The 23,930-nt window shown below is 36.8% G+C and overlaps 1 protein-coding gene across 1 annotated transcript in view; it reads left to right on the forward strand.

The window, feature by feature from the left end:
* Nucleotides 1-23,930, forward strand: part of SPICE1 (spindle and centriole associated protein 1) — a 52,525-nt gene that overhangs the window by 19,972 nt on the left and 8,623 nt on the right. The window contains exons 6-13 of the mRNA XM_035000154.1: nt 784-890; nt 2,982-3,094; nt 8,653-8,789; nt 9,001-9,138; nt 9,605-9,870; nt 11,522-11,653; nt 16,599-16,746; nt 17,642-17,866. Coding sequence (XP_034856045.1) covers nt 784-890; nt 2,982-3,094; nt 8,653-8,789; nt 9,001-9,138; nt 9,605-9,870; nt 11,522-11,653; nt 16,599-16,746; nt 17,642-17,866 — 1,266 coding nt within the window. The remainder of the gene's footprint in view (nt 1-783; nt 891-2,981; nt 3,095-8,652; nt 8,790-9,000; nt 9,139-9,604; nt 9,871-11,521; nt 11,654-16,598; nt 16,747-17,641; nt 17,867-23,930) is intronic.

Here is a 23,930-nt window from a genome sequence, read left to right on the forward strand (position 1 = left end):
ATTCATACAAACGCTTCTTTTTCTTATTAATCATAGCCCACAATGGCTGTTTGGAAGAATTTTAAATCTTTTTTTGGGCATCACATTATTTATAGTACAAGTAGTCTTGAGTGGATAGCATACAGGAGTTGTTCGGCATAGATTCATTATAATTTGTTTGCTTTTCACTAAGAATATTAACTATTACAAATTACAGAGCTAAGCAAAGGTAAGTTGTTATTGTTTACTAGTATACTTTATGGTGCAATGTACAAGATTTTATTGTAAATATGACTTAATTTCCAGTTTATTAATGTTAAGTTACCGCAAAAGTATCTATTTATATAAAACTTGAGTAAAGCTTAATTTGAAGCCTAAGGCTACTTCAGTCTCTCTCTTGTCAGATACATAGCATTATTCACTTTAATGTGTATATAATCCATTGTTTATTTTAATCCCTAAAAACAGATCATTTGTTTTTAATTTAAGGTTTGAATCCTGGCTTAACCATTTATTAATGTGACTCTGGGCCATTTGCTTCATGTCTCTGAGTTTCAATTTACTGATCTATAAAATAATAATAGTAACAACCTCATCAGATTTTGTGAGGGTAAAATGATTTAATATATGTAAAAGCATTTAGAACAGTGCCTTGCACATAGTAAGCATTATCTAAGTCTTAGCTGCTATTATTATTATTTAAGATTTTTATGTGCTAATACAAACCTATGGCAGTGGATAGTGCTTGCGAAGTCAATTTAATTAAATGAAGTAAAATCATCATGACTTCTTTTCCTTCTGCAGGGTTTCCGAATGTAACTATGGCTCCTGATTCCTCTCAGGGTCCTATTTTGGTAAATCAAGACCCTGTCACGCAGGCCATTCTTAATGAATCCATCATGGAGCCTCAGGTAATGTGCTGTCCTTATAGCCATCATGCTTATGTTGAAATTAAGTTTATGTAGGTATTGTGGTAAACATTTCAAAAACTTAAATATCAACAAATACCAAGTATGGTTGCTACAATTGTTCTTACTCAAGCATATTGCACTTTCGGTGAGTAATGTTTGTACCAAACAGATAGGACTGGATAATAAAAGAGAGAAGATACAATGAGAGAGACTTGTTCACATTTAAATGCGGATGAGCTGAAGCCAGTATAGAGAGGGTGAAGATGCAGGAGAGGGAAGGAGACTAGTTCTTCATTAAATGTTAGTCTCTTCTAATAGTGTGTTTAGAAAGTAGCTACCCAGGAAACTTGGAATTTATTGACCAGTTATGTGGGAAAATTATATTATTGTAGTAAAATGTTAATTAGCTATATCCTAACCTAACTGAAACTTAATTAAAATGTTTAGAATTTGAAATGGGAAACATCTTTTAAAAGCTCATGAAGAATTTAATATTAAAATAAAACAACTTCTTAGGATTGACTAGGACTCAATACCTGTTTAGTGCCATTTCCTAGGTTATTTATATGTCCTATGAAAAAAGGAGAATCATCAATTAGAGGGATGATCCTAGGGAATTACAAGGTCCAGAATCATTAAAAAAAAATCTTAAGTCTACTGTTTTCTGCTTACAAAGGCAATTAAGTAGAATGGTACATGTTTTAAATAGCCAAAACCCATTAGCCGTATCTCCAGCCAAAAGCCATTATGTTTTGGCACTTAATTAAAAATGTTAGCTTTCAGATAATCATGGTCTCTATTATGGGAATGGGGGAATGGCAGGGCTGGGGCTAGAGAGACAGGGAGGAGCTAGGGCTAAAGAACCAGAAAGTGAGAGGAGAGCCACCAAAGGATTTTAGGAAGAGTAGAGTCATGATGAAATCAACTGTAGAGTGGAGGCAGGGTTTGGGAAAGAACAAGACTGGTGAGAGGATCTGGTTAGAGAAGACTAGGTTAGAATTTTAGTGGAAGTGGGAGGGCCTAACCTAAGCAATGGCAGAGAAGGAGGTAGAGGGGAAGAGGAATAGGTTTGAGAGATTAAAAAGGGATAGAATTGACAGCATTTGGTAGCTGATTGGATGTGACAGATGAGAAAGAAGCATAACTCCCAGTTTGCTGGCTTGAGCTTCTCAGTAGATGGTGATGCTGTTCATGGTCTTAGGTAATATGGCAGGAATAAAGCTTCTGGAAGAATGATAGGAGAGGCTTAGGAAGATGACCAGTTTTGGACATGTTTAGTTTATGTGTGTAGGATGTCTACTAGGAATATCCTTTAGGTAGTTGGATATAATTGTCTAGGACTCCTGAGAAATCTGGGTGAAGATAGAAATTTGAGAACTCACAGCATTTGACTTGTAATTGCAGCTTTGGAACTAGATATGATCATTCAGAAAGGGAGTCAGATGAGAGGAGAAAAGGTCCAAAGGGAGGACCTTGAGTCCGACCAGATATTAAGAAAGGACAGAAAGAAAAGAACCAATAAAGGAGATTGGGAAGGAAGAGCCAAAAGAACAGAAGAAAAACCAGGGAAATATGGTATCTTGGCAGTTAAAAGGAAGAATGTATCAAGATGATCTTGAAAGAAAGAAAGGAATGGTCATTAATGTCCAATGAATCAGAGAAGTAAGGGAAGGCAGAGACTGAAAAATATTTTATTTAGGAACAAATCAAAAAAGGATGTTGACCTTATAGACAGCAGTTTGAGTGGAGTGGTAGGGCAGAAGCAAAGCTGTAGGGCATAGGTGGTAAATGAGAAGTGGGGGATGACTCTTTCAAGAAGTTTGGTGGTAAAAGAGAGAAGATACAATGAGAGAGACTTGTTCACATTTAAATGCGGATGAGCTGAAGCCAGTATAGAGAGGTTGAAGATGCAGGAGAGGGAAGGGGCACTTGATGGAGTGGAAGGAGGTGAGAGGGTTTAGGTCCTAGAGCACTTGTGGAGATGTTAGCGGTAGAAGGAGGGACCTCTCTATTATAATGACAAGAAGAAACAAAGGATGAGTGTACATATGACCAACTTGTGTTTTTATTTTTATTGTTATGTTGAGAAAGGCTCTTAATGAAGTAGATGATGATGAAGAACGAACTGGTAACAGCCAGTCCGAAGAAAGTGCGAATGAATTGGATAACTCTCTAAACTCTCAGTCAAATATGAATGTAGATAGGTATGTATATATGGCATAAATATCTACAGGGCTTCCCTTTTTCCAAGGCCATTTCTTGTGTTTCCCAGCTTTATTGAGATATAATTGACATATAATGTGTAAGTTTAAGGTGTACAATGTGCTTATAATATTTCTACTTGTGGAACTTAATGATGTTTTCTTTGTGACCTAATATATGATTAAATTTTTGTGAATGTTCCACTTGTGTGCTTGAGAAGAAGGTATATTCTATATTAACAAGGTATAAAGTTCTATATGTATATCCTTAAGATCTACTTCATTGATGATGTTTTTTACTTCTTCTGTGTCTTTACTTATTTTTGTCACTATCTTATATTGAGAGTAGTGTATTAAAGGCTCCGTTAGTGTGTTTCTATTTTTCTTTGCGTATGATGTTCAAGTATATTTAATTCTGTTTGAAGGTAAATACCTCCATCCTGATTGGTGTGTTTTTTGGTACATGGATATCCATAAGTATTGTATTTTCATTGTGAATTATGGCTTTTAGCATTATAAAGTATCCTTTGTCACATTTAATGCCTTTTGGCTTCAGTTCTACTTTGTTTGATATCAAGAATGAAAGCTCTGCCTTCTTGTTTCTAATTGCCTGGTTCATTTTTGCTCATTCTTTTATTTTAGCTTTTCTGAATTGCTGTGTACTAGGTGTATCTTTTGTATTCAACACAGAATTGGGTCTTGTCTTTTCAGCCAGTTTGAAAATCTTTTTTTTTAATTGCTGAAGTAAGCTTGTAATATTTATTGGTATAGTTGATGTGTTTGATGTCAACTTTGTCATATTATTTTATAGTACTATGTACATTATACTATAATAATAGTTTTCCTTCTCTATGTAATGTTTTCTCTGTTCTCTTAAACATTTCTTTTGGTGTTTAGGAAGTTTGTAATTTTGTTTTGGCTGGTTGCCTTTATATCTACCATTTATAGAGCCATTTAGTCCCCTATTTTCTTTAACCTTTTGCTTTCAGGTGTGTTAGCTTTAAATGGTATGCTTTGACTTCCACCTATGGCCTGTGCAACAAATAATTTATTCTATATTCTCATTCTTTCCTTTTTTCCCTCTGTCCTTCTTCTCTTTTAGCTGCATTTTTTTTTGCTTTGACAGGACATAAAACATTTACATATTATTCTTCCCTGTGTGTTGCTATTTTTGTTTTAGTCTTGGAGCTACAGTTAAATATATTAAATGCTCATCATCAGTCCTTTTATGATGTTTCCCTAGTTAACTCTTGGTTGGATCACTCATTTAGACAAACTCATGCTGTAGGGTTTGTGAGTTCTATTCTTTGAGTTCTTGAAAGCGTAAAAGTTTTTCTATAGCTTTGATATTTGAAGGACAGCTTGGCTGGATATAAAATCTTTGATGCTTTGTTTCCTTAACTTTTTTGAAAATGCTTCTCCACTCTTGGTTTACTTTGAATGTTGCTTTGACAAGTCTGATGCTAGAATAATTTTCTTGCCCTTATAAATAATTTGGCATTTTTATGTATTGATTTCCTTTATATTTAAAATTTATTTCTTTTATCTTTAAAATTTAAACATTGCTAAGCTGTGTCTTGAGTTCACCTTTTCAGGTCGGTTTTTCCAACACAGTTGGCTTTTTTGGTGTGTAGATTCAGTTCTTTTCTTTCTTTCTTATTTTTTTTTTTTCTTGGAAGTTTCCTTGGGTTATGGTTTCATATATTAGTTTGATATCATTGGTTTTTTTTTTTTTTTCTTTTTCAGAGATTCCTTTTATATATATATATATATATAAGTGATGTTTCTTGTTTTCTATTTTTTTTTTTTTTAAGATTTTATTTATTTATTTGACAGAGAGACAATGAGAGAGGGAACATAAGCAGGGAGAGTGGGACAGGGAGAAGCAGGCTTTCCGCTGAGCAGAAAAGGGAGCCCGATGTGGGGCTCAGTCCCAGGACCCTGGGATCATGACCTGAGCCAAAAGCAGACTCTTAACGACTGGGCCACCCAGGTGCCCCTTATTTTCTATTTCAAGTACTTTATCTCTAACCTTTTTTATTCTTATTTTTTTGTTGTTATTTTCCTGTAATTCTTCAGTCTTCCTTATTAAATGTTTATTTAACAATTATCCATTGGGCACATTGTAATTTAATCTTTATTTCTGAGTTTTTCTTTTTCTTCGTATTTTTTCCTGAGTCCAATCCATTCTTATTTTGTTCCTGCTTTTTGTCCACCTCTGCTCTTAGTTTTAGAACTTCTGATTCAAGATATATATCTTCAAATGCTTATTTAAATATATTTAATTCCATTTAAAATGTTTGTTTCTTCTGCTTTTTCTTGGGAGGGGAGAAATTTTTATTAGTTGGAATATTTCAATTAAATTTTCTATTTTGTTATATTGTCTTGTATGGGTGTAGACTGTTTTAGTTTGTACATTTTGTGGAGAGGGTTGGGAGTTTGAGGTGGGTCTTCTCTCAATTATAGTGCAGCACAGTTATTTTAATGGATGCCTTTTTTTTTTTAAGTATCAGTGGGGGAAAGTTGGGTTTGTCCTCCAATACTGTTTTTTTTTTTTTTTTTGTCTTGAACTGGTCTCCCTAGTTAAGTGTGTTACGATAATACACTCTTTTTTTTGCCTTCAGCACTCAGCCTCCTAAGAACTCTTCTTTCTTCCTGTTCACATCAAGAAGTGATGCCTTTCCAAGACCTACCACCTTGGGTTCTACACACTTCTTGGTAGTATTTTGACTGCCCAGGTTTGGGATTTGTGTGTGTGTGTGTATGTGTGTTTCCTTCCTTTTTAAGTATTTCCATACTTAGAGTGGACTTTTTCTTTCTGGAGGTGATTTTGTCGCCATTAGGCTCTCTGCTTTCTTCCCTGTTTGGTCATTTTCAACTGCTAGGGCTTCTGACAGGAGCTCAAGAAATATCTTTGCTCGAGTTCAGTGTGTATTTTTCTACTTACAGATAATTTGAAGTTAGTAGTATTTTCTGTCTTCCAATAATGTAGAAGGTATGGGTTATGTGCTATTTTTGCTCTTTTTGTTGCCCTGTCTAGTGGGTTTTGGAGGATGTGTGGAGTGATTCAAATTTAGCTGGTCACTGTTTCCTTAAGGACACTTGGAAACATGTATCATCTTTTAAGCCACTTTTTCTTTCAGAACCCAAATATAACTAATCTTGTGCCAACATTGCTTTTATTCTTTACATTTGAATCAAATTTTTGTTTTTTTATTTGGTCAGGCAAAGTTAGTTTTATCCCATTGGTTGTGTGAATAGGTGGTTTCCAGTTTTGAATACCTTATGTCTCAAAATGTTACTTGTTAACTATTAAACATGAGGTATCAGAAGATGCATTAGACTTGGTATCTGGAGACTAAGTGCCTTCTGGTTTGAAAATTTCTCTGAATATATATTCCTGTATAACCTAAAACAACAGAAATTTATTCTCTCACAATTCTGGAGGCAAGAAATCTGAAATCAGTTTCATTGGACCAAAATCAAGGTTTTGTCAGGGCTACACTTCCTCCAGAGGCTCTAGAGGAGAATCTGTTCTTTGCCTCATTCAGGTGTTGATGGCTGTTGGTCTTCCTTGGCTTGTGACAGCTGCATCATTCTAGTCTCTGCCTCTGTCTTCACATCACCTTCTCCTCTGTGTGTATGTTAAAGTCTTCCTTTGCCTCTCTTTTATAAAAATATACATGATCCCATTTAGGGCCCACCCAGGATAACCTCACATCCCAAGATCCTTAACTTAATCATATCTGCAAGACCCTTTTTGGCCATTTACAGGATCCAGGGCTTAGAACATGGACATATCTTCACATCCTACCATAGTCCACTCAGTGACCCACCTGCAAAATTTATATTCACCCCCATTTCAATATTCTCCGGTGTCTCTGCATGAAACTCAAGTTCAGAATCTCATCTAAATGTCATCAGCCCAAACCAAATCTTATCGTCTCAAGCAGGTATGGGTAAGCTCTGAATAAGACCCATCCTGGGCAGTATTCCTCTCTATATATGATCCTGTGGAACTAGAAAACAAGTTATCGGCTTTGAAAATGCAATGATGGAACAAGCATAGGATAATAATTTATAGACATTCCCATTTGAAAATCCAAGGAAGAAAGGGGTCACCTGTCCTAAGCAACTTTGAAACCCAACAGGGCAAATTCCATTAGGTTTCAAAGCCTGGTAATAATCTTCTATGTCTTGAGGCTTCACCCTTTGGGTCCATGGCTCCGTCCTTTGTGCCTGTGGCTCTGGCCTTAGCCTGTGTACCCGTGGGTTTGGCCTCTGTATCTGCAGCTCTGGCCTTGAAGTCATTCTTCCTTTTCCATGAAGCCCATGTTTACAGCTGAGTAATTTTATCAGCCTGTTGGCTGACTCTAGAATTTTGGGAGTCTGACTCTTCCTTCATTTTATCCTATCTCTGTCCTTTTCAGTCCAAGCTGCAGTATTTCTGCTGGTACAACATTCTCAAAAGACCTTGTGTGTCTCCTTTGTATGTTGTATGCCATTAGACAAGAGTCCCTCCAGAGATCTTCCCTGGATAATCCCATCTATGTTGCTGGCTTCTGCTGAGATCATTGAGGGGATCCATGAGTCAGATGCCTAATCTCTTCAGATTAGCAAAACATTGTCTAGCAATACACTTGTCCTTCTCTCCAGGGCATGCTTTCCTAACAGTGTAGTGTCGCCTAATTTGAGCATCTTTTGCATTCTGGGGAGGCTGAAAATTTCCCAAATCTCAAGTTCTGGTTCCTTTTGGCTTAATAGTTCTTCCCGCAGTGTATCTCTCTCCTGCATTTCACTCTAAGCAGCAGTAAGAAGCAGGCTGCACCTTCAACACTTTGCTTGGAAATCTCCACAGCTAAATATCCAAGTTCATTGTTTACGAGTTCTGCTTTCCACGTAACTCAGCTATGTTTTCTGGCTCTTTTATGGTTGTGTGGATGTAGTACATTTTACTTCTCCACACATCAATTGGTGGACATCTGGGTTGTTTCCACTTTTTTGTCACCTACCTCTTTTAAGTCTCAGTCCAATTGAGAAATAGATGAAGGAATCACGTGGTTGGAGATTAAATTATCAGCCTTATCAATGAGAAAGATGATTGTAGCCAAAGGCTTAACTCCCTACGCTGCAGCCCTTCTTCCCATTCCTTCTCCCTGCTCCCAGAGACTCAGGGCAGAGTCTGCTCCAGTTACTTTACTTCAGTGAAGTGTTCTGAGGACAGCCTCCTTCACAGGAGAAAGAAACCAGTAAGGACCAAGCCATGTACTTTCTCTGGGAAAGAGAGAGGAGAATGGGGCCCCTACCACAAAACTCAGAAAGGGGAAATTGCTCCTGTGAGTAGGAGCCAAGGTAGGTGGGAAACTGGGAGGAAGATGGAATTATTTCTTCTAACACTAAGAAGACTGGCATTTTAGCTGTCTTATCAGTTAAAGCAAAATGTATTTTTTCTTTGATTATGAATTACTAAAAGTGCCCTCAATCAAACATGTAAGCAGTTGAACAGTTTAAATGATAGCATTTATTAATTCTAATATAGCTTGTTGCCCCATAATTTATAGGTTTCTCCACCAACTAAAGGAAGATAATTATGAGTTAATTAATAAACTGTGGACTGATATTCAGCAGAAAATAACAACACAGTCACAAACGCCTCCAGGAACTCCATCACCTGCTGCTCCATCAGGAGAACAAAAAGGTTTGTTTTCCTCCATTGTATTATTTCTCACAGAATAGTGATTTGTTTTATTATGTTCTTTCTTAAACGCAGTAATTTTTAAAGGACTGTTATTTGAGTTTTGACTGACTTTACCTAATTGAATGAAATACTGATTGATCTGTTAATTGGAATGCTTAAAACTTTTTTTGTTGTTCACTTGAGATTCTTTTGGAAATATTTTTTCTTTTAGCTGCTCTGAATGCTACCAATGCTGTCAAGAGAATCCAGACCAGGCTTCAATCTGAAGAATCTACTGAGACTCTAGACTCAAGTTATGTTGTGGGACAAGTGCTGAACTCAAGGAAGCAAAAACAGTTGTTAAAGAAAGGTTCAGTCCCTTAATTTACAAAGATGAATTATTAAGCACGTAACTTGATACAGCTTCCTTAATCTCTTAGTAAAGTTTTTTCCCTTAAACTCATCCAGATGGAGCCAACTAATTAAGACTTTGTTGAATGGTAGCTAAGAAATGCCTCCAAATATAACATGTACTAGATGGTTCTAGTACGTTCATTATAGATAGTGTAAACTTGGTTTAAACTGTATGAATTTTTTATGGGAAATGGTAAAGAAAAGTAAAGAACACTTTACTTCAGTGAAGTGTTCTGAGGACAACCTCCTTCATGGGAGAGAGAAACCAGTAAGGACCAAGCCATGTACTATATAGAAGTAAAGTGTTCTTTACTTCTATAGAAACCTTTTATAAACTGTGAATAACAGTCAGTGGTTTTTCTAGTAGCTTGCTGGTATAATTTTTCTTGGTCTTCTAATAGAATGACTTCTGTCATTATCAGTGAAAGGAAAAGCGGATTCTCATGCTCCTTCCAAGCAGAAGAAGAACGTGTTAACAGCTAGCACAGCCTCCACAGACTTACCAAATAGCAACAGTTCCAGCCTGGATGTCCTCAAACACATGATAAATGAAGTGGAACATGAAATGGAAGAATATGAACGATGGACAGGACGTGAGGTCAAGGGACTGCAGGGCAGTCAGGGCCTTACAGGCTTCACTCTGTCACTGGTGAGCTCCCTCTGTCGCCTGGTTCGGTACCTGAAAGAGGTAAGAGCAAGAGGTTATTAGAGTCTCCTCTTCAGAGTTTTTTTCCCTCTACACTTAATTTATTGCAATTTCCAAATGAAATATAGTCAAGTTTGAATAGCTTTGTTTAAAATACCTCAGTTTAGATTATCTGCAGTAAAGCTTTATCCTCTTAATTTTCCTCTACATGCTGATTTATGTATCATCTAGTATAAGTGATGTTGATTTTAATATGAGTTTTAGTAAATTGTAATTGGTAAGGTAAATCTGCTATAAATGAAATCATTGCTGACATTGAATATTATTGTTTGGCAGTATTAAATTCAATAGAACTACTAAACGTGTCCTTGTTCTATTGCTTTTCTCTGTGTTCCTACTCCCACTTTAGTTTGGAGAGTGGCATGCCTATAATCTGTAGACACAGATGGGGGAAATTCTTCATGTTATCTGTGTGACTACTTGGACTTTGTCTGAAGTGGAAGATCTTTTGTTGTGAAAATAATTTATAAGAGAAGCAAGAATTATTTCTGTAATTCATTTTTGAATAATCAGCCTTCAGAATGCTGTGGGATTAGAGTTAGCTCTACATTTCACCTTTCAAAAAATCTATTTAAACTTACTTATTTTTTATAAATTTAAGTTTGTTAAACAAATACAACAAAAAATGTTCAAGGAAATTTTACTATTAAAATAGTTGATTCAGGGGTGCCTGGGTGGCTCAGTCGGTTAAGCATCTGCCTTTGGTTCAGGTCATGATCCTGGGGCCCTGGGATCGAGTCCCACGTCAGGCTCCTTGCTGAGCAGGGAGCCTGCTTCTCCCTCTCCCTCTGCCTCTCCCCCTGCTTGTGCTCTCTCTCTCTCTGTCAAATAAATAAATAAAATCTTGAAAAAAACCTTTAAAAAAATAAAATAGTTGATTCATCACTCTAATTCAGATGTTTCAATTTCTCTGGAGCTGTCTTCCTAAAATTACTTTTTAGTGAAATATTTATTGTACTGTCAGACTTATGAAAGTCTTATCATTCTTCCATCCTTAAGTTAGGAGTCTCTGGGAGTGTACTTTTGGCTCTCTGAAAGTATTACAAGTTTAGTAGCTTCCACTTTTTAGCTAATCACTTGCTTTACAAAGTTGAAACCATTTAAGCCTGTTGTCATTTATTTTTAATTTTATTTTAGCAAACTTAGTTCTTGAATTGGTGATTATAATCACATGGCATGAAATTAAAAGAAATAGAAGGATATAGATGAAAATTCTGATTCCCACCATTAACTTCCATTTAACCGGTTTGCTTCCTTGTAGCTAGCTATCATTATGAGATACAAGTGTATCCTTCTAGAGATGCTCTGTGTATATTCAAGCAATATGTTTGTCCTTCCCTCCACTTTATTCAACAAAAATTGTAGTTATATAAGTCTGTATACCATTCTGTTCATTGTGTTCTATATAAAGAAGGGAAAAGGACACAACATTTCGTTTTAATGCAGTATAAACCTTTTAATAAAAATATGTAATTCTCATTACTGTCACACAATATATACTTCATAAGTATTTTCTTTGACAGCTTTGAGTAGAAACTCTTAGTTTTCAGTATTTTATGCTGTTGATGGGAGTTGATTTTTGGATGGGAATTTTATCTTATTATTGATGGAAGGTTTTTTTTTTTTTTGGTAGAGCGAGGTCCAACTGCGTAAAGAAGTAGAGACGAGGCAGCAACTGGAGCAAATGTTGGGTGATCATCGGGAGCTCATTGATGCTCTTACAGCTGAAATTCTTCTTCTTAGAGAAGAAAATGCTGCTACCCAGGTACTTAGATGAGATCCCAAACTTTTCTGTCTTTAGTAGAATAAAACATCTTTAAGAATATATAAGATTCTCTTTTAGTTGCCTTTGGTTTAGTTGTGCTGATGTGATTACTTACCACTTCTTTATTATCAATGGTAGCTTTTATTGAACATTTATTATATTGGGGGTACTATAGTAGAAACTTGAGCTACAAATAATGTGCAGAATAAGTCTGCTATCTTTAAGAAACATACTATTTAGTGGGGAAGACAGAATGTACATTTAAATGGTAACTACCAATATTATAGCAGTTTATCCAAAATGTGAAGTGAATGTTGTGATAGCGACTTTTAATTTCAGAACAGCAGAGGATACCATTTAGGAAGCTTCCTGTAATCATATGCCATTTAAAGTTGTTTGCAGTATCTTCATATTTATTAGATAAGTCCTCTTTGACACTTGTCTAGCTAATTGCTCCTTTTTTTTTTTTTTAAAGACTTACACAGTATTTCTTCTAGAAACTAATCGTACTGCCTCAGTGCTGCATTAAATATTCTTTATTTGTGCCCTTTTGGTACTCTCTGGATACTGCTGTCATTGCATTTACCAAATTATGTTAAACATACATGTATACCTGTCATCAAGACTGAGCTGCTTGAGGGACACCTGGGTGGCTCAGTCGGTTAAGCGTCTGCCTTCGGCTCAGGTCATGATTCCAGGGTCTTGGGATCAAGTCCTGCATTGGGCTTCTTGCTCAGCAGGGAGCCTGCTTCTCCTTCTCCCTGCTGTTCCCCCTGCCTGTGCTTTCTTTCTGTCTGACAAATGAATAAATAAAATCTTAAAAAAAAAAAAAGACTGAGCTGCTTGAGGGCAGAGATGGTTTTATTCATCTCTTTGTTCTCCATTGACAGTTATTATTACTTTTATTTATCAGCCAAAAGAGACTAGAAAAGCAATAGTTAGTAGGCAAGTTGTATTGTATCAATGGACATTAGATATAATGCAATTTTTTATTGACCTATACAGTTCACATACCATTTAATTATCTTATTAAAGTGTACAGCTCAGTGGTTTTTACTATATTCACAGAGTTGTACACCAGCACCATTATCTAATTCCAGAATATTTTCCTCACTCCAAAGAGAAACCCCAAGCTTGTTAGCAGTCACTCTTCATTCTGTGCCCCCTGAAGTCTCTGGCAATTAGAAATCTACTTTGTGTTTCTATAGATATGCCAAATGTGGATATTTCATATAAATGGAATCATGCAATATGTGATCTTTTGTGTCAGATTTCTTTCACTTAGCATAATGTTTTCAGGGCTTAACTATGTTGTAGCACATGTCAGTAGTTCATTCCTTTTTGTTGTCCACCAGTATTCCATTATATGGATATACCTCATTTTGCTTATCCATTCATCAACTGATGGCCATTTGAGTTGTTTCTACCTTTTTCTGTATTATGAATGAATAATGCTGCTATGAACATTCATGTACAAGTATTTGTGTGAACTTAGGTTATCAATTCTCTTGGAAAGATGAGCAGCTTTAAAATGTACTAATTGACTCAACAAATCTTTATTGATTTGGGCCTGGCACTGTTCTTGGTGCAGAAGATACAGTCATGAACAAAGAAGAAATCTTTGCTCTGTGGAGCTTATTCTAAATAAATCCTTAAAAAAAAAAAAGTGAAGTATATTGTAAGTTAGATGGTGATATGTACTGTAACGAAGAATAAAGCAGATAAGAGGCACAGGAAGTACCTAGGGTGGGGAATTGTAATTGGGATGGGCCATGCCTGTTTGAGGAAATGGCATTTGAACAAAGGCCTGAAGAAGGTGAAGAAGTGAGTGATAGCTGAGAGAAGAGCAATCTAGGCAGTCTAGAACAGCAGGTCCAAAGGTCTTGAGGTGGAAGCATGGCTATTGAGCTAAAAAACCACTGGAGTGGAATGTGGGAAAGGGAGAGTAGTAGGCTGTCTTCTGGGACAAGCTGGCACTGGTCACAATGCAGGGAGACTTTCCTCCAGAGGATCAGTGCCTGTCAGTGCTGTGGGGGTCTCTGAAGTGTGGGGTTTTGAGACACAGCCGAGTCTAAGATAAGACACAAGAGTACTTCACCATTTGGCAGTGGATAGCTCGGACACACACAGGGTGAAGGCAGGGATCTGACAGAAACCACGAACACAGGAGGGGTTGCTGTTTTAGCGTCTGTGAGGGCTTACTGAAGAGGGGTGGCCTGCGTTTCCTGCTCTGGAGAGGAGAGAATGGGGTAGAACCATCTTCTCCCCATGCCCACCAGCTTGACCCACCTCAGTGAGCTAAACAGTGCCACCAAGTGGAGAACGGAGCTGTTACACTAAGCCCCGCCCCCCTGCTACATGCAGGCACATCTCCACTAGGGCAATTCCACCTGAGAATCTGAGCAGCAGCCCCTTCCCCAGAAGACCAGCCACACCGAGTCTACTGATCATAGAGTGCTGCAAAGCTTCGGCTTTAGGGGAAAAAGGATCTAGCGTCCTTTGGGGTTTTGTGTGTGTGTGTGTTTGTTTTTTGTCTTTGTTTTTATTTGTTGTTTGTTTTTTAGATACAGAAAGCAATTTATTATTTTATTTTATATATATATAAAAATTTAAAATTTTTTTCTTTTTTTCTTGCTTTCTACCTTTTTCTATCGAGCTTCTCCTAACAAGCAGACCAAAACACACCTAGCATCTAGCTTCCTGTATGTATTTTATTTTTTAATTTAATTTTTTAATTTTTTAATTTTTACTTTGTTTTATTTTGCTTTTTTCCCCCCCACTCCAAAATGACAAGATGGAGGAATTTACCCCAAAAGAAAGAACAGGAAGAAATGATGGCCAGATATTTATTCAATGCAGATATAAGTAAGATGTCTGAACTAGAATTTAAAACAACAATTATAAGGATATCAGCTGGGCTTGAAAAAAGCATAGAAGACACTAGAGAATCCCTTACTGCAGAGATAAAAGAACTAAAATCTAGTCAGGGAGAAATTAAAAATGCTACAACTGAGATGGAGCCCTGAATGGATGCCATAAAAATGAGGATGGACGAAGCAGAGGAACGAATCAGTGATATAGAAGATAAAATCATGGAAAATAATGAAGCTGAAAAGAAGAGGGAAACAAAGGTAATGGACATGAGGGTAGACTTAGGGAACAATGTAACTTATTAAAATGGAGTAACATTTGTATCATAGGAGTCCCAGAAGATGAAGAGAAGAAAAAGAGGCAGAAGGTTTATTCGAGCAAATTATAGCTGACAATTTCCCTAATCTGAGGAAGGAAGCAGATATCAAAATCCAAGAAGCACAGAGAACTCCCATTAAATTCAACAAAAGCTGGCCATCGCCAAGGCATAGCATAGTCAAATTCACAAAATACACAGACAAGGAAAGAATCCTGAAAGCAGCAAGGGGAAAAGTCCTTAACCTACGAGGGAAGACAGATCAGATTCTCAGCAGATCCGTCCACAGAAACTTGGCAGCCAGAAGAAAGTGGCAGAATATATTCAGTGTGCTGAATGGGAAAAATATGCAGCCAAGAATACTTATCCAGCAAGGCTGTCATTCAAAATAGAAGGAGAGAGAAAGAGTTTTCCAGACAAAAAAGATCAAAGGGAAAAAAAGATCCCAGGGAAAAAAAGATCAAAGCTCGGAATCATATTGGATACTGTCACTCTTATTTCTTATTCCACAATAATTTTTACACAGTTTTGCTTTTTAGCATGGCAGCTAACGAAAACCCAGTTTCATGAAGATCCGACATCATCAAAAGAAATGTATTTTGATCTAATGTTGAAGCTGTGAGCTACCTCGGACTGGTTCACTGGTTCACTGGTGCCTGACAGATGTTGAACAGCAGTGTTTTCCTCAAAAATTTAAAATGTCCTGTGGTGCCCCTGTGAGTTCACTCTAGTGCCCCAAGGTGCTTCAAGCTTTTTTGGGAACAGTATAGAACTAGACTGTAGGTGGTTAGACATAGAAGCAGAGTGTTACACATAGGAGTAATTGAAACAATTCAGGTGATCTGGCAGTCTGGTCTAGTTGGAAGTGGGAGAAGCTGTGAAAAGTAACTTAATTATGAATATATTTTAAAGGCAAGCAGTAGGATTTGCCAATGGGTTGGATATGGGGTGAAGGAGAGGATGTGGGAGGAGTCAAGGGTGATTCCACAGTTAGGGACTGAGCATTTAGAAGGATGGAGTTGCTGTTGATGAGGTGGGAATGTTCAGGGGGAGTTTGGTTTTGTACGTGTTAAATTTGAGAAGCCTATGTGAGTGAGTTCTCCATCTCTAGATGGAGATGCTGAGTAGGTCATTGGAAATGATTGTGGAATTTGGGAAAAATTTGGGCTGGTATGAAGTTGTTTAGTATACTTCATTCAGTAGTCCCACTAATAATCCTTCTCACTTCTGACCATCTGTGATTTTTATCAAATGTCTGTACATTTTGGAAATATATACATATATATATATACACACACACATACAGGGATATATATATATATACATGGATATATATACACATATATATGTGTGTATAATATTTCTTATTTCTATGTGTATATTTTCTCTTAACATTATTTTATATACATAAATTCTTACAGGGTCATGTTTATATATTCTATTAAATTATCTTGAGTCAGTTGATATCATTTATCTAAAAAGGTTTTATAGATCAGAAGCCCTGTAAAAAGGTTAATTCTTATTGTTGTTGTAGTGTATTTAGTAATTAATAATATTGCATGATACATTTAACCATTCCTCTGTCATGGGACTTTTAAAACATTTATGATTATGTGTTCTTACAAATGCATGATTTTAGTATTTGAATGAAAGTCCGGAGTTCCTAGAGTAATTAAAGTAATGATACAGTTCTACATATCTAGGTGATGATCTGATGTCTGGTATGCCAATGATGTTATTTCATTCTTTTTTCTCCAGGCAAGACTTCAGCAATACATGGTCACAACAGATGAGCAACTTATATCGCTCACACATGCCATGAAGAACTGTCCAGTGATAAAAAGCAACAAAGAATGTCAGGCATCAGAAAGGGGATCCACGAGTAGGAAAATTATAGACAATCCTGGTGAGTGTGGTCTTTATTATCCCAGGTTGGTATTAAAACACAGAGTAAACAAAACTGTAAACTTACATGTTATTGGTCACATATACATATATAGCATTGTCACTATGACAGTTGCCATCACTATTTCCAGCTAATATTTATTGGGTACTTGCTCTATGCCAGGCACTTTTTAAGTGTTTTATGTGTATTATCTCATTTAGTCCTCATAATAGTTTTATGAGGTAAGTATCACTGTTATCCCTACTTGCACTATGAGAAAACCAAGGCTTTGGGAGGATTGGTAGCTTAGCAAGATCACACAACTAGGAAGTAGCAGAATTTGCTTCCTAGACTAGTGGGGCTTTAGTGCCAACACTTTTCATCACTGTGCACCAGGTTCGAGAGGAGAGGAGATGGTCTTGGAAAGAAAAAGAAATTCTGAGTTTTAGAAATGCACAACTTTTGTTCATTTGTGGTGATGTTTGGAAAGCCTTTCTTCACTTCCTGTGCCATCCCTATGTCAGAGCCTGAAAAGGACAGTTAGGCTTTTTCATGTTTTTTGCTTCTAAGTAATACTTTGATGAGTATCTATGTGTGTTAAGTATTTTATGTATTTAGGAGTGTTTTCTCAGGAGGGATTCTAAGAAGTGGCTGACTAAAATTTAACTTGGATGAGAGAAACTCAGTGGCTGGGGCAGGTCTCAAGGACTAAGTGCTTTTCTCAAAAACAGCCTCTTCTTCCCAGTGTTGGCCCCTCAGGAGCCTTGGGTGTGAGTTACAGCTAAAGGAGGATATGGCCTAGAAAGTGAAGGCTCTAGAGTCCATGTGATTTTGCTTTCTGTGGAAATGCATGTAAGTATAAATACCTGCAATATATCCATGGTTGTAAGTGCTGATAGCCTCTCATCTTCTTCAGAGGGCCCTGTTGTAAATGCTAATGTCTCCATGCCATTGGTGTCCAGAGGGGAAGAATTGGCTGAATTCGCACAGGAAGACTTGCCTGTTAAACTGTCTCAGGTGCCCACTCCCCTGGATAGTGTGAATCTGACTAACAGTTTTCCAGCGCATATATTTGAACCGGCTGTGTTGTTAACACCACCCAGGCAGAAGAACAACTCTGGATTCTCTCCCTTGCAGGACGGTAAGCAGGCTTCCTCTAAGCTGTGTGACAGTTGTTTTTTTATGCTTTATATATGTAACATATGGTGTCCATTGTTACCCTGTAAACGGAATTCTGAAAGATATTGATTGCCACACATAACCTTTAAGCTAAAGGAGGATTTTTCAGGGTAATTTTTATCATGTGTGTTATACCTATGGTGAAATGTCACATTAAATTTCATTAAGTATCTGTTCTATTAGACATTGTAAATACTAAATCAAACCAAAAGATCAAAGTCCTCAGCATTGAAATGTGGAGTAAGGGAAATCCTCTTTTCCCTATGGTCCAGGAGCATAGGAAAGGGTAAGAAACAGATTATACTCCAGAGAGAGAGTAATGAAAGTTTAGCTAAGGAAAGATAGGAACTGTGACTATAAGGATTTTGTAAATCAGATTTGGTTATTAACCCCTTTATCACTGAAACTTGTTTAGCTTAGTCAGTTGAGGTAATTCTATAATGAAAGTTGATGGACAATTAAAAATAGCTTTCAGGTCACTTTTTGCAGGACATATATAGAGTTTAGAATAAAATTTTAAAAATTTATTGTTAATCCTTAGCCCAGAGGTTCTTAACTTGGGGGTTCCTGGATGGTCTTCAGAAGTACCATGGAGTGTTTCATTGTTTGGAAAATTATGTTTATTTGTCCACCTGTGCATTTTTCTGGAGCTATAGAGCCTTTTTTTTTTTTTTTCATTTTCAAAACAATTCTTCAGTCAAAAAACTACCTTATACCTTAGACTCACCTCCATTGTTTTTAGAAAAATGTTATTCAGCCCTGATTTGCATACATTTTTATTTCTTTATTTTCTTCAAGTGTTTACTTTCTTACATAGGGGAACAGAATAATAACTTTTACTGTCATTGGAACTTAGAAATTTGGTCAGATTTTCTGTACCTTTTCAATAAAGGACATGAAGAGGCCATAAGGGTTAAAGAAAATGACAAGTCCTTGCCATTATAAAATTTGTTTTGGCATTTATTATGCGATTGTAAAGTCTGTCAGATCTTTGTGGTGTAAGGAGACAGTGCTAGGCTGAGGGTCAGAAGTGCTAGACTCTTGGCCCATCCGATGACTATCTGGGAGGCTTAGAGCTAAGACACTTACCTTCTCTGCATTCATTTTCCTAGCTCCAAAATGAGAGATTTTTCTTTTATCTTTAATGTTCCTCCAGCTATACAGTTCTGTGATTTGGTATTTCCTCTTCAGAGGCTAGAGAGTATTACTAACTCTGGCTAGGAAATATTTAGGAAATATGATTTCAGTTCTGATTTCTGTTGAGGTTAGATTTTCATTCCTCAAAGTAATCTTTCAAATGTTTACATGGTATTAATAAGCTTGTCTAATGATCTCTTTTGAGGTATTGTAAATTATTTCCCACTGGTGATAGTAAGATAACTTGAAGTTCTTTTTTTTTTTTTTTTTTTAAAGTAGGCTCCACTTTTAGTGTGGAGCCCAACACAGGCATGAACTCACGACCCCGAGATCAAGACCTGAGCTGAGATCAAAGAGTCGAATGTTTAACGAACTGAGCTACCCAGGCACCCCTAAGTTTTTTTAAAGAAACAATTACCACAAATATTTTTACTCTGATTACAAATATGCTAAATGTTCACTAAAGCAAATTATTTGGGGACTGTTATAGACACCCCTTTGTTAGCAGGTTTGCGTTGAAAATAATGCCACACATTTCTTTCACAGTGTGTAGATGGAATAACCTTTGAACATGTATTCTTAGTTGGTGAAGTTTTGTCATCATATTTTTCGGCATTTTATTTAGAATGCTCACGTATAAAAAATTGTTGAGTTAAGCTGAACATGTGGATAAAGGTGGGAGATACATCGGGCCCTTTATTAGTATTTGGTTATGCTCTGGAACAGCTCTGTCCAGTAGAACTTTCTGTGATGATGAAAATGTTCTGTGTCTGCTCCATTTATTGTGGTAGCCACTAGCATAAGGGGGAACTTGAAATGTGGCTAATGTGACTGAAGAACTGAATTATTAATTTTATTTAACTTTAATGAATTTGAATTTGAATAACTGCATATGGCCAGAGACTGTTATAATGGCCAGCATTGCTCTAGAATTTCCCATTATAGATCATTTCCTTTAGCTACTGTTTGACTTCTACTTTCTTTTACAGCCACACTTTTTGAAAGAATAGTGTATATATGCTGTTTTCATTTTCTTATCTCCCATTCTTCATTTTCAAGCATCAGCTCTAATTTATATTTTCATGTGGTTAAAAAAAGCACATACAAAGGTCTCTTCCTCTTTCATCTTTAGGCCTGCCCTAAGAGGGATGCATTTTTTCCCAGTTTGATTTCTACTTATCTTGTGGTGGTTGCCATAATTAATATAAAATATTTTTATATATTTTTTCTTAAATGTTAACTTTAGACAATAATTATAGACTGTCCTTTATTAAAGAAGAGGGTTTAATGAATATTAACTCCTACTTCCCTTCTCTATCTAATTTGGATGATTATATTTTAATGCTTAATTCTTCTGTTGCTTAACTTTGTGACTTCAAATACTTTCTATGTCTTCTCTGTTAACTCTATGCAGTATCTCTTGGCTTTCCTCTACGAGAGCCGCTTCCCTTCTGGCTCTCCTTTGCTTCCATTTCTCACCTTCATTCAGCCTACACTTCCTTTTACCGTATCAAGTTTGGTGACATTTACTTTGTTCCATTACCGCAATTATGTCTTCTGTGTCTTGTCTATAGGTGGACACTGAAAGTTGAAAACAAATGACTGTTTTGTCCTATCAATCTTTGTGCCACAGGAAGGAAAAAGTTCTTAGTATGAAGATCAAAGTGAATTTCCTTTATTTCATTTAATCAGTTGCTCAGAATATTTAAGTTTGCTCTATATTTATACTGACTTTCTTGTTCAATTTTTGTTTTTCCCGGAGTTTCGAATTGCTTTTACCCTCTTGTTTACACATGAATAATATCTTCTAGTCCTTTAGTTACTGTCTGTGGCATGGAATCCGCTTTCATTCCAGAGATAATTCCCAAAGCTCTTTGACCCCTGCTCCAGTCGGCACTGATTGCTTGCTGGGCCCACTGCACACCTCTTATCCTGGGACTTGCTAACGTCACACTCCTGGGTTGTATCTACTATTTCCTGGATCCCACTTCTTCCTCTTTGGTTTTCTCCCTCAAGTTTCTGAAAGAAATCATCAGAATGGGTGTATAGAAGGTAAACCCTAAGTTCTTAAAAATCTGAGAATATTTTTACTTTTCTATTACACTTGGTTGATAATTTGGCTAGATATAGAATTCTAGGTCCATAATCCTTTACCCTGAGAAATTCGAGGCATTGTTCTATTGACTATTAGTATCTGCTGTTGCAGTTGAGATGTATGATGTAATATCTAACTTTTATTTCTTTGTATGTGATGTACTTTTTCTCTGTGGAAGCTTTAGGATTCCTTTATTTTTATTCTGACCTTGCATAAGGTGTGTCTAAATATGTTTTTTTTTTTTTTTTTTTTTTCTCCTCTCATTGCACTATGAGGCACCAGTGGGACCTTTTGGACTTGAAGACATGTGACTTTCTGCAGTTTTAGAAAATAGTATATTGACCTTCTGGAACATTTTCTATAAGCCTTATATCTTGCTTCTTATATTCTGGAAGATTTTTTTCACTTTATAGTCAAGCCTTTTATTTTTTTTTAATTATACCAAATTATATTTTTAATTTCTAAGCAAGAGACCTTTCTTGGTGTTTGATTGTCCTGTTTTCTTTGATGCTTATTACAAATGCATGGTTGTGGCTTGGTTGGTTAAGCGGCTGCCTTTGGCTCAGGTCATGATCTCAGAGTCCTGGGATCGAGTCCCTCTCCCTCTGTGTGCTCTCTCACTCTCTCAAATAAATAAATAAAATTAAAAACAAACAAACAAAAACATTGCATTATCTTCCAGGAACTCTCTTCTGAGTATACCTGTTAGAATTTTATTATCTTCTGATCCGAATTTTCCTTCTCTTCTTAGTCTTCTGTTCTGTTTTCCTTTCCTGGTTCTTCTCTTTTGTGCTGGTTGTGTTGGTTTTCCTCGTATGTCTGGTGATTCTTTATTGCCCATCATAGTTAAGAATAAATGACTAGACTGAATGTTATAGGTGGTTGGCATAGGTTTTCTCTTCTGGGGTGTAGGTTGATCTAGGTCTGTTTTCCCAATAGGCTTTCCCTTCAACAGTTGCTTTGTATATATGGACATGCTCTGTTAACTGCAGGCTTCCTTTTAGGGTATGTAAGTAGTATCCAGCTATTTCACTGGGGCTACCACATTTGCTCTCCCCAGTGCTGTTTTTTTTTGCTTTTGAGAATGGGTGGGGCAAGTAGTGAGCACCGCTTGACCAACATAACTATAAGGTAGATGAACTTTCAAGTTATTCTCCAATTTTTAGCCTACTTCTCACTTTCTCCCTCTGTACAGTCAGCTTTGAGCTAGCAGCCTTTTTTGGGTTCTCCCAAAGACTGGCTTTTACCTGTAGCTTCCTTATAACATATACATGTTCAGAACTGTGGCTTTTATTCAATTCATTCTTTTTTTTTTTTTTTTTAAGATTTTATTTATTTATTTGAGACAGACAGAATGAGAGACAGAGAGCATGAGAGGGAGGAGGGTCAGAGGGAGAAGCAGACCCCCTGCCGAGCAGGGAGCCCGATGCGGGACTCGATCCCGGGACTCCAGGATCATGACCTGAGCCGAAGGCAGTCGCTTAACCAACTGAGCCACCCAGGCGCCCTGTTCAATTCATTCTTTCATACACTTCCCATCCACTTTCAGTCTTCCAGAAATGTGTCTAAATATGTCCTTTGCTAATGACTCTTCCTAGACCATAATCTTTACTGATGTGGGTTTGTTTTTTAATTTCCTCATTGTCAGTGAAAGGAGGTGAGTCTGTAGTCTTGAACTAGGAGCTCTGTCTCCCCAATTCTCTCCCTAATAGGTCATTTCGCCTAAACTACTCCTAAGGGCTTCAGTGGCCTCCAGGTTAGTAACTCCAGTGTACTTTTCTTCTGTCTTTGTGTTTCTAGGTCTTAAGGTAATATATATGGATAACCACTCCCTCTTGGTTTCCTTCATACTACATTCTTGTAGTATTTCTCTAACCATTCTGGCTGCTCCATTTCAGTCTGCTTTGCTAGCTTCTCCTCTCTGTGCAGCTCTACATGTTGACTTCCTCATGTGTCAGTATTGATTTCTTTTCTCACTTGATTCTTTTTCTCTAGATAATCTCAGTCATTCTCATTGCTCCCAATACTGTCTATATGCCAGTGACTTCCAGTTTTGTATCTTTGCCTAGATGACTCTCTTGAGTTTCTGACTCACGAGTCCATCTGCTTAGACGGATATTAGGATAAATCATCAGGCACTTAAACTTATCCTGTTCAAAGTGGAATTCTTGATAGCTTCCCTTCCCCTAAATCTGTTCTTACCTTCTCCATCTCTATAAATCGTATCACTGCCCACTCAGTTGCGCATGCCATCTTGATCTGTGTGTTTCCTTTACTCCCTACTTCTAGTTCATCACTCTTAGATCTTTTGCCAAAATAGTTCTCAAATTTACCCACTTCTCTCCATCTCTGTAGCCAAAATACCTTCATTGGAGCTATCATCATCTTTCTCCTAGACTACCACAATGGCTTACTGGTCTCCCTACTTCCATTCCTGGATCTTCCAGTTAACACAGCATTTAAGAAATATAAATTGAGTCATTGCCAAACCTTCTCCATGTTTCATTGCTCTTGGATTAAATTATAAAATTCTTAACATGGCTTAAAAAGCTCTGTAAGAAATAGTTTCTGTACACCTCTCCAATCTCATATTTTTCCAGTTCTCCCTTGTTGCTGTGTTACACTAAATTGGCCTCACTTCTTTAATTTTTCCTATTTTGGGGAGTTCACATATGTTGTTCTTTCTGCCTGTAATGTTCTTTGCTCTGCTTTCTGCCACATATGTAATCATTTTTAAATTTTACTTCTTCAGAGATGCCTTTCCTGATCATCTTCAGTTTACGGTAGGTATTTA

Source organism: Mirounga leonina, unplaced genomic scaffold (assembly GCF_011800145.1).
Source record: "Mirounga leonina isolate KUSES-001 unplaced genomic scaffold, KU_Mleo_1.0 Mir_115, whole genome shotgun sequence".
NCBI classification, from domain to species: domain Eukaryota; kingdom Metazoa; phylum Chordata; class Mammalia; order Carnivora; family Phocidae; genus Mirounga; species Mirounga leonina.